At 49.9% G+C, this 10,140-nt stretch overlaps 1 protein-coding gene across 1 annotated transcript; it reads left to right on the top strand.

The window, feature by feature from the left end:
- Positions 1 to 8,847: 8,847 nt before the first annotated feature.
- On the top strand, positions 8,848 to 9,783 carry LOC136993775 (olfactory receptor 14A16-like). The gene has a single exon (XM_067308720.1). The coding sequence runs from the start codon at positions 8,848 to 8,850 to the stop codon at positions 9,781 to 9,783; it is 936 nt and encodes a 311-aa protein (XP_067164821.1).
- Positions 9,784 to 10,140: the final 357 nt, after the last annotated feature.

Here is a 10,140-nt window from a genome sequence, read left to right as displayed (position 1 = left end):
CACTTGTTCTGCACAGAGAGTGAGGAGTGGTATGGACAGCCCTGGGCCATGAGTGGTTTTGGGCCACTGGACTCTGTGCAAGACACAGAAATATATTTTTTAATGGTGCAGGCCTGATAATGCTAGAGATATTTAGAAAATGTCAATAAAAAATGAAACAAGAAAGAAATTAAAAAATGATCTAAAGGGAAGAAATATTTTGTTACACTTTCCAGCTTTTAAATTTTTTTTGTGTTCTTATTGTCTTTCTTTGCTTTGTTGTCTTTTTTCTTAATATCCTGGTGGGATTTTTTTTTTTTTTTTTTGAAAAGGAAAGTGATTTCCAGAATTGGGGTGGGATGCAATCACAGGGTCACTGACGGCTGGTGCCACTGTAGGTGCCCTGGTCCCCTCTGCCCAGCCTCCATCTGCAGCTCCAAGGGGCTCTGGTCTCCCACAGGTCCCCTGTAAGAGCTGCCGGGCCCAGGCAGGTACCTCCAATACACCAGGACCTCTCCAAATGTCCCTAGATGCTTATGGTTAGACACGTGAGCTCTGCCGGAAAAGGTGAAGAAGAGTTTTCAACATTTAAAAAATATGAACACACTTTCACCAGCTAAAATGAATGACTAATTTTAAAGTCCACTTTTCCCTTGATAAAATAGTGGAGATGTTCAGGCAGGGTGTGAATCTCAGGAGAAGAAATATTGATCTGCCCCTGAACCAGTGTTACTACTGCTCTGTCTATTATGCTGTGGATATAGTCTCAGTGATTTCTCACATATTTTCACATGTCATGATTAAATTGATCATTTCTAAAGGCATCTTTGCATCAGAAGAACTGGACATATCTTACTCTTTATCCATCCGATACCTCTCAACTCTCTAGTTGCTGCTCTGAGCTTCAGGGAGACTGAAGCTTGCCTTGTCTTTCAGGAGTCTGATTTTCTCTTTAGCCAACTCCTTTAGTTCTGTTTCTATCTATCTGTCCAAAAACACTTCAGCGATGGTTATTCCTTGTAGAAAGTGGCCCTCACTGGCGGTAGTTTGGACTTAACGTACAGTTGAGGAGTGTATTTGACTTTTTATTAAACTGCATCATATTTTCTTTTCGCTTGTTTGCAATTAAAAAAAATCCTCCTGTGTCTGCAAGTAGTTCTCTAAGGAAAGCAGGTGGGAATTGGTGTGTAGGAGCTGTAACATTCAGCTACAGACTCAAGTGGAAAAAAGTTAGGTTTTAACAGGAGTGAGGTAAGTCCCCAGTGGCTGATGAGAGAAATGGCAGGGTTGGGGAGGTGAGGAGGAAGGTTGGCCATAAAGGTCTCATATTGAAAATACTGCTTTTCCTACAACTCTGGACTTCATTAGGAGACCCTCTGGGTCAGTATGAATTGGAGAATGCAGATATCACTTATTCTGTAAGCTGAAAAAACTTAAGAAGCAGAAATCCTTCTTTCTCAGGTGCTCCCTATCTTACTCTTTTCAGTTCACTCCTGAATCCTCTCCAATTAGCCCCATGAGAATTGAAGAACTGAAGAAAATTAGGGGGAGAGACATGGCTCCTTAGAGGTTTTTGCATTTTAATGGCCCCTTGAGTGTATTTGGTGCTGAGTCCATGAACCTCAGATACTGAGAGGAGATTGAACAAACTACTCAAGAAGTTAAAGTCAGAAGTAAATCCCAAAATTTCTCGGAGTTTTAATGGGTCCCACTGAGGGCCATTACTGACAAAGCCTCTCTGGGGGCTGATGAGAGCAGAAAGTTGGAGACCCTGATTGCAGGTAGGCAAAGACAATGCGCAGGTGGCTCTGATGCCAAGTAAACCTTGATGTGTTTTATCAGGCAGAATGGCCGGGCACTGACACCCAGCCCCTGAGTAGGGTGATCCTTTCCCTCATGTTTTGCTCAGGGCTCTTCCCAGGGGCAGTGTGAGGGTGGGGGTGTGCAACGCTGAGTGCAGGACAATACAGCACCTCTTGGGCTCGTTGGGGACAAGGAGGCAGCAAGACTACAGTGCTATAGGGAAACAGGGTCTTCTCATAGGTCTTGGTGGCAGAGACACCATCCATAGCCAAGAGGACAAAGACCTCACTTTGTTGGGAGGTTGATTTTCCTTGAAACGCAAAGCCAGGGGCTGATCACAGACCCCCTCTGAGTCACCTGTTGCACCACAGCACTACCCTTCAAGTGACATTTCCATTTCCTAATATCACATCTGAACCCCACAAGCTGCAGTTTGTGGCTGTTTCCCCTTCTCATGCTGTTTCCCACTACCAAGAAAAGCTCCACCAGCTCTGAAACCACCCTTCAAGCACTCACACATTCCTACTCTACTGCCCTTCGCCTCCACTTCAGCAGGATAAAGAAGCCCAGCTCCCTCAACCTCTCCTCATAGATGGGGTTATTCCCCTCCTAGGCACAGAACTTGACACTTCTCTTGCAAAGCTTCATGAGAAATCTGTTGCCCGAATCACCCAAGTTTCTCAAGGGCCTTCAGGACTGAAGCACCTCTGTGTCCAAAACAAAACAAAACAGTGCCAATGGGGACAGAGTAAGCAGGGGTGGGCTGGTTGTATGGGAGGGAATCAGGATGGTAAAAGAGACAAATTTAAAGGAGGGGAAAAAAAAAAAGGGGAAATTAAAAGTGAAGCAAAGGGTTGATCAGGGCTGTGTTGGGGATTCCTGCCAAGAAGCTCTGCATCTGAACCATTCTGAATGTAGGAGGACAAGAAAGCAGACCTACTTCCACTGTCAAAGGGAACCTGCTTGCTTCCCCGACATCCGTAAGTGAAGACCCAGAGGGGGAAGAATCATGTACTCCTTCAGGGTGGCAGAGACCTCAGGAGATTCCTAGCCCAATCTCTTTGCTCACAGCAGGGTCAGCTCTGTGGTCAGACCATGTTGCTCTGGACTTGATCCAGTCTGGTCTTGGAAACCTCCAAGGGAGGAGACTGCACAGCCTCTCTGGGCAACCAGTTCCAGTGCTTGGCCATCCTTTAGTGGAAAAGCTTTCCCTCATCTCCTGTGTCAATGTCTCTTGTTTCAGCTTATGCCCATTGTCTCTTGTCCTCCCACCATGCATCAGGATGAAGAGCCTGCCTCCGTCTTCCTGATGACCTCCTCATAGCTATTGGAAGGCTGCTGTGAGATCCCTCCAAAGCCATCTCTTCTCCAGGTTAAAAAAGTCCCATTTCCTTAAAGAGCATGTGCTCCAGCTCCCCAACTATCTTGAGGGCCTTCTGCCAAACTCAGTCCAAGTTACAAACCTCATTCTTTTTCTGGGGACCCAAAACTGGATGCAGTATTCTATATGTGGTCTAATGAATACTGACTAGAGGGGGATCATCATTTCCCTCCACCTCCTGACTATGCTCCTGGTCATACAGCCCACAGTGCTTTTTGGCCTTCTTTGCTGCCAGGGAATGATTCTGCCTCATATTTTGCCTTCTGACCACCAGGGCCCTCAGGACTTTTGCCGCAGTGCTGCTCCCCAGGCACACAGGCCCCAGCCTGTGACACTATGGAGTGTTGGCCTATCCCACGTGCAAGACCTGGCATTTGTCCCTGTTGAATTTTGCGATGTTTCTGACAGCCCATTCCTCCTGCCTGTCTCCGTCCCTCTGAATGGCAGCCCTCAAGCATATCACTGGACCCTCCCCTCCCGTCTGGCGTCATCTACAAGCATGATGAGTGTTGCCTCCTCCATGTCACTAAGCAAGATGATGAACAGGACAGGTTGCTGGAGAGATCAGTGGTGCTCCACTGCTCCCTGACCTCCAGGAAGAGCACTACCCATTCACCACCGCCCTCTGAGCCTCATCATCCAAGCAACTTTTTACCCATCCGGTTGTCTATCCTCTAAACTTCAACATTCTAACTTGCATACAAGAATGCTGTTGAAGACAGTGTCAAACACCTTGCTAAAGTCTAGGTAAAAGACATTTACTCTTCTCCATCCACAAATAAAGTTATTTAATCATAGAAGGCAATCATGCTGGTGAGGCACAATTTACCCTGGGTAAATCCATGCTGACCGTTCTCTATTAACTTCTTCTCCTTCATGTGCCCAGAAATGTGATCCAAGAGGATTCACTCCATGACACACTCCTCACCAAAGAGAGCCTGAACTGCCTGCAGCTCCCCAGGTTGTCCTGTTGGTCTTCTTTGAAGATGGATGTAACGTTTGCCTTTCTCAAGTTATTGAGACCTCGCCCCATCTCCACAACCTTTCCAAGATGATAGCGAGTGGCCTTACTATGACAGCAGTTAGCTCTCACAGCACCCTCATATGCAGCCCATCCAACCCCACTGACTTGCATAGTTTGAGTTCTCACAAGTAATGCCTCACTAACCCTCATCCACTGTTGGTTGTCAGGACTCCAGACACAACAGCCGGGGAGATCTTTTTGGTGAAAATGGAAGCTAACAAGGCATTGATTTCTTCAGACCTATCTGCATCTGCTGTTACTACATTCCCTGCCCCATTCAGCAGTGAGACCACCTTCTCCTTTTTCTTCTTACTGAAGAAGTAGCAGCTCATCCTCATGCTCTTGACATCCACCACAAGTGTCAATACTAGGGGTGCTATGGCTTCCCTAACACCACACCTACCTTGCCAGACAGTATTTCTAAATTCTTCCTTTGCAGCCTCTCCCTCCTTCCCCTTCCCTTATGCTGCCTTATTGCCCTGGAGCTCAGGCACAGGTTCCCTGTTTAGTCAATGTATTCCTCTGACATGTCTACTAGTTTTACTGAGTATTGCTATGAACCATTCCTGTGCTTGGCGGGTGCTGTCCTTGAAGGCCTCCTGCTTTTCCGGAGTTCCTGGGCCCTTTAGAACTGTCTTCCATGGGACCCCCCACCAGTCCCCTGGAGAGGCCCAAGTCTGCTCCTCTGAAGTCCATGCTCTATACTCTGCTACAGTTCTTCCTCACTCCCTTCAGGATCTGGGACTCCACTTTTTCATGGTCACTGTAGGAAAGGCTGACACTGACTATCCCATCTCTGATCAGTTCCTCCTTGTTGCAATTTCCAGGTCAGGGAAACATCATTCTTATGGGCCCATTGTGCAGCTGTGCTAAGAGGTTGTCCCTGACACCTTCCAGAAACCTCCAGGACCCCTTAAGCACTCTGCTGTTTGGCCTTCCAGTGAATGTTAGGGAGAAAAAGGTTTCCTGATAAGAACCAGAGCCTGTGATGCACAGACTTCCTCAGGTTGCTTAAGGGAGACTGTGTCCACTTCCTCACCCTGATCAGGTGGTCACAATGCCACCCTTCCTCTCATGCTCACCCACAAGCTCTCACTCAACCCCTGACCATCCCATGGAAGAGCTCCATACATCTGAGCTGGCCCTTCACAAAAAGGGCATCCTCCCTCCTAACGTTCCTGAAGATCTTGTGCCCTGCTTTTACAGCCCTCCAGTTGTGTGAGTGATCCCATCACACCTCAGTTATTCCAGCAGTGCTGTAGTCCTGTGACAGCTCGTGCATCTCCATCTGCTCCTGTCTGTGCCCCAGGCTGCATGCACTTGTGTACATTTGGGCTGCAGAGCCTCAGCGGAGACACAGAGCACAGACTGACTGTGGTGAAACATGCTGCCAAGAGCCACGGACACCACGTGTGCAATGGCTTCACTTCAGAGCAGAGGCAAGCTGGCATAGCTAGCAGGTGGCAATGTGATGGTGAAATGAGGTTCCAACAGAGCTGGGCTGTGCAGAAATGTCAGGAAAGGGCTCTAATGCCTGAGCTGATTTGTAGCACTATGGGGCCTGAGACAGAGGTGAAACAATCTCCAGGAAGGACAAGGTGCCACTGAAGAGTGGAGACCTTGGTGTGATGTGCCTCCCATCTATGCAGGACAGCTGGATGTAGACGTGATGGACTTTGCCTCAAGGTAGTGGTGGCATTCAGTTCTTTGGGCACAGGCAGGAAACCTGAGGTGCCCTCGGGCACTTGCCAGCAACCACTCCAAAAGGACATGGCTTTCCTGTAGGTCCCATGCTGCACCTGCTAGAGACATGTGGTTGTGCTGGACGTGCCAAGCATCTGACATGATGCTGCTGGACTATTCTTTGTCACTGAATCAAGTGTCTGCACTGAATTACATTAGCTGTTTGCAATGTAGAGATCTGCATGATTACTTTAGTCTGCCTCAGTGAACATCTCCCAGGAGGAGGGAGTACAAAGGAGAAATAAAGTCATACTTTCAGCTGGGCCACTGTTCCCGAGTGGGGCCAGGCTCCTGGGATGAAGGGAGCTCATAGCAACTGGTCAACACTGCTGAGAGACAGCTCTGTCCAGGAGCAGCTCCTCTGCAAAGAGCAGCAGGGTTCCAGGCACCACCTGCTCTTGCTGACATAAGATGAGACAAGACAGAGAGAAGTGAAAGGCAGTGTGGAGTGGGAGGAGAGAGGAGAGCTCACGGAGGGACAAATCTTCAGAGCCCCTGACACAGTAAGTCTCTGGCTGTAGAGCAATACTACTGGGGTTCTTGAAGGGGTCTTCTAAAACCATCTCATCTCATGACTGATAGTTTTTTTAGGATGTCTCACCCGGCTTCTCCAGTGCAGAGGAGGAGGAGCTGCTTCAGAGCAGGGATTCTCAGCCACACTGTCAGAGGGACAGGTCATGCTGCTACCTTCTCCCAGGGATGCTGCAGGGGTGTGAAGCCAGGGAGTGCACCCAGGACTGCCCAGGGCTGTAATTGAGAGCAGTGTCCCTGCACCGCAGGGTGCTGTGTGCCTGGGGCAGTGACTCTGCCGCCTGTGAGGGTCAGCACTCAGCCTGCCCGGGGAATTCCTCACGGTGCAATGGGGAGAAGCTCTGGGTAGGAGGATCGACCCCCATCAGGGCAGGTTCATTCTCCTGTTGAGAGGGTGCTGCATGGGTGAGGGCTGCTCACAGCTCTAGCTCATGCACAGAGCGTGTCCGAGGGGATTTTCAAGAGCAAGGTGAAAAAACAGCTATTTGAAAGGGAAGGAGCTTTCCTTCTGGCGTCTGCGCTTTCAGTTTCCTTATTTTGGCAGGGAGAAAAAAGGAAAGAGTTTTCTGGTTTGGCAAGGGACTGGGACTCCTCAACCTTCACTCTCAGAGATCAGTGGGTTTGTGAGAAACCTCAGCAAACCCCTTCATCCCCACCTCAGCCTACAGGCAGCACCAGCACCCCCTTTATGGCCTCATCGGGGTTTATCTGACTTGCTCCTTAGGACCTGCATGCACAGAGATGCCCCTGCCCACTGCCCTGAGCCAGGAGGTTTCTATAGGGCAGAGCTGAGCACACAGAGGATGGGATGGGGTCTGTGAGCAGTGATTGGGAATAGTTGTTGGGACAGAGAAAGAGCTCCCCGCAGGGACAGCTGCAGGCAGCAGAGATGGGCAGGGAAGGAGATGAACAAACAGAATCATCATGGGAGGATGGATTTGGGCAAGTCGTGGGCATTCCCTCTGATGCAGACACCCTCTTCCTCTGAGCAAGCCCCCCACGTCTCCTCTCCCACCCAGCAGAGCCTCTGCCCTGACAGCCATGGAGTCCAGGGCATGAGCCACCTCCTCTGCAGCCAGATCTCCAGCAGAGGAGAGGGGCATCTCACCTGCCACGGGCCCATTTCATGCTGCCCAACAAAGGGGCTGACAGTGACTGCCCTGCGATGTTGCTGTCTGCAAGGCTGCATGCCCATCTGGTAAGGTGAAGACTCTCCGGAGTGCCTGCCTGTCCCTGTCTCCTTGCCTCCCTTGGCAGCAGGATCATGGTGTTGCTCCTTGTTTCCCCTCCTATCCATGCTGCTCCTGCTCTTCTCTCGGGCTCCCTGGGGTTGGGGGAGTTCAGCTGCAGTTCTGACACTGACCCTGTGAGTTGTGCAACAGAGGGGTCTGCATGGGAGCGAGGTTGCCCCAACCCCCTTCTGACCTGTGGGGCTCCGGGAAATGCAGTCCATGGGGTTGGGAAAAGAGCAGGCTCTCCTTAAGGGAGACCATCCTTAGGACATTTGACCCTATGGCATTCTGCCAGGCTGCAAGCTGCCCTCCAGAAAGGCACAGCTGTCTCATAGCATCTCTGTGCTATCTGAGAGCCCCATGAAGAAGCTGCAGAGATGCGAAGAGTACGGAAATGGTGGTGGGCAGCTGAATAGGGGCAGCTGAAAAGAGCCCTGTGTGTCCTTGGCTAGAAGGGGAGTGTGGAGACCTCCCTCTGGTGAGCTGAGAAAGGGAGAGAAGTTTGGAGACCTGCAGTTTGAAACTGGACTCCTCTGCTCTCAGCAGCAGCTTGTTTCTTTTTAGGGCAACATATGAGTGTGAACATCCTCCAGCTCAAAGAGGTGGGAACACAGGACAACTGGCATCAAGGCTAATAGACAGACTAGCTGTCCTCACTCTGCACCAAGTGACAGTGAATTCTTTCATCACAGGACTCAGCAGAAATGCCACGGATTGCTACCTTCGAGGAACACTCCCTAGGGGTAAACAAGGACATCTGAAAGAAAATAAACAACGTTGAAAAATCCCTAAAACTCTGTTCCTCAGCCCTCATTTACTAGAACTGGTGGTGAAGATGCTGAAAAGCCCTTCCACATGACAGCTGGATTTCACCTGGCAGAAACTGTGAATGTCAGAGCTACTCCCTCCCATTCCCTCCTTCCCACCACTGTACAGCAGGACTGACTCCTCTGCAGCCCAAGGGCAGAGGCCCCTGCTCCTCACAGCACACTCAGCCAGTGCAAAGTGGAGCCCACAGATCCTCTCAGCAAAGAGAGAGGCAATATGGGGGGTTGTATGAAAACTGGAACTTTTTTTTTTTAACTTGAAAAATCTCTCCTTACTTCTCAATTTCTTTTCTTCTTTGGACAGTCCCCTATGCCCTAAAGGAGAAAATGTCCAACAGCAGCTTCCTCAACGAGTTCCTTCTCCTGGCATTTGCAGACACATGGGAGCTGCAGCTTCTGCACTTCATGCTGTTCCTGGGCATCTACCTGGCTGCCCTCCTGGCCAACATTCTCATCATCACAGCCGTAGCCTGTGACCACCACCTCCACACACCCATGTACTTCTTCCTCCTCAACCTCTCCCTCCTCGATCTTGGCTCCATCTCCACCACTGTCCCCAAATCCATGGCCAATTCCCTCTGGAACACAAGGGCCATTTCCTACTCTGGATGTGCTTCCCAGGTCTTTCTGCTTCTCTTCTTGTTGTCAGCAGAATATTTTCTTCTCACTGTCATGGCCTATGACCGCTACATTGCCATCTGCAAACCCCTGCACTATGGGACCCTCATGGACACCAGAGCTTGTGTCAAAATGGCAGTAGCTTCCTGGGGCACTGCTTTTCTCTATGCTGGCCTGCACACTGGAAACACATTTTCACTACCACTCTGCCAAGGCAATGTTGTGGAGCAGTTCTTCTGTGAAATTCCCCAGATCCTCAGGCTCTCCTGCTCTGACGCCTACCTCAGGGAAGCTAGACTTATTGTGGTTAGTGCCTGTTTAGGCTTTGGGTGTTTCATTTTCATTGTGCTGTCCTACGTGCAGATCTTCACAGTCGTGCTGAGGATCCCCTCTGAGCAGGGCCAGCACAAAGCCTTTTCCATGTGCCTCCCTCACCTGGCCGTGGTCTCCCTGTTTGTCAGCACTCTCATGTTTACCTACCTGAAGCCCCCCTCCCTCTCCTCCCCAGTTGCGGATCTGGTGGTGGCTGTTCTGTATGCAGTGCTGCCTCCAACACTGAACCCCCTCATCTACAGTATGAGGAACAAGGATCTCAAGGATGCTCTGAGGAAACTGGTTCAATGGGTACAGTATCAGCACCAATAACCATCCCATGTGCATCCGTTCATCATTCAAAGGGTACTTGGCATCAAGGCTCTGTGTTGTTCATTTCTTTCTTTCTTACTTTTCTCCCTTACATTCATGTTAAAAGGAAAAATTTTCCAGGTCATGCCACTTCTCAGGAATCCCTTTAGAATCTGACCGAGAGACCTTGCTGAAGCAGGAACACAGGCTTCCCCCTTTGTCAGCAGAGACAGAGGAACATCAGTGCCTGCTAGTCTGAGTGCCTTCGCATGTCCCCAGTGAAATGAAGAAAGTTTCCTTTTGGCAGTGTCTGTCTTGGCACTACGAAAGCAGGCATTTACTTGCTGCAGCCATCGTGTGGGGGCTGCAGCTTCCTGG

This window comes from Apteryx mantelli, chromosome 20 (assembly GCF_036417845.1).
Source record: "Apteryx mantelli isolate bAptMan1 chromosome 20, bAptMan1.hap1, whole genome shotgun sequence".
In the NCBI taxonomy this organism is placed as follows: domain Eukaryota; kingdom Metazoa; phylum Chordata; class Aves; order Apterygiformes; family Apterygidae; genus Apteryx; species Apteryx mantelli.
This window is presented reverse-complemented; position numbering and strand designations above follow the sequence as displayed.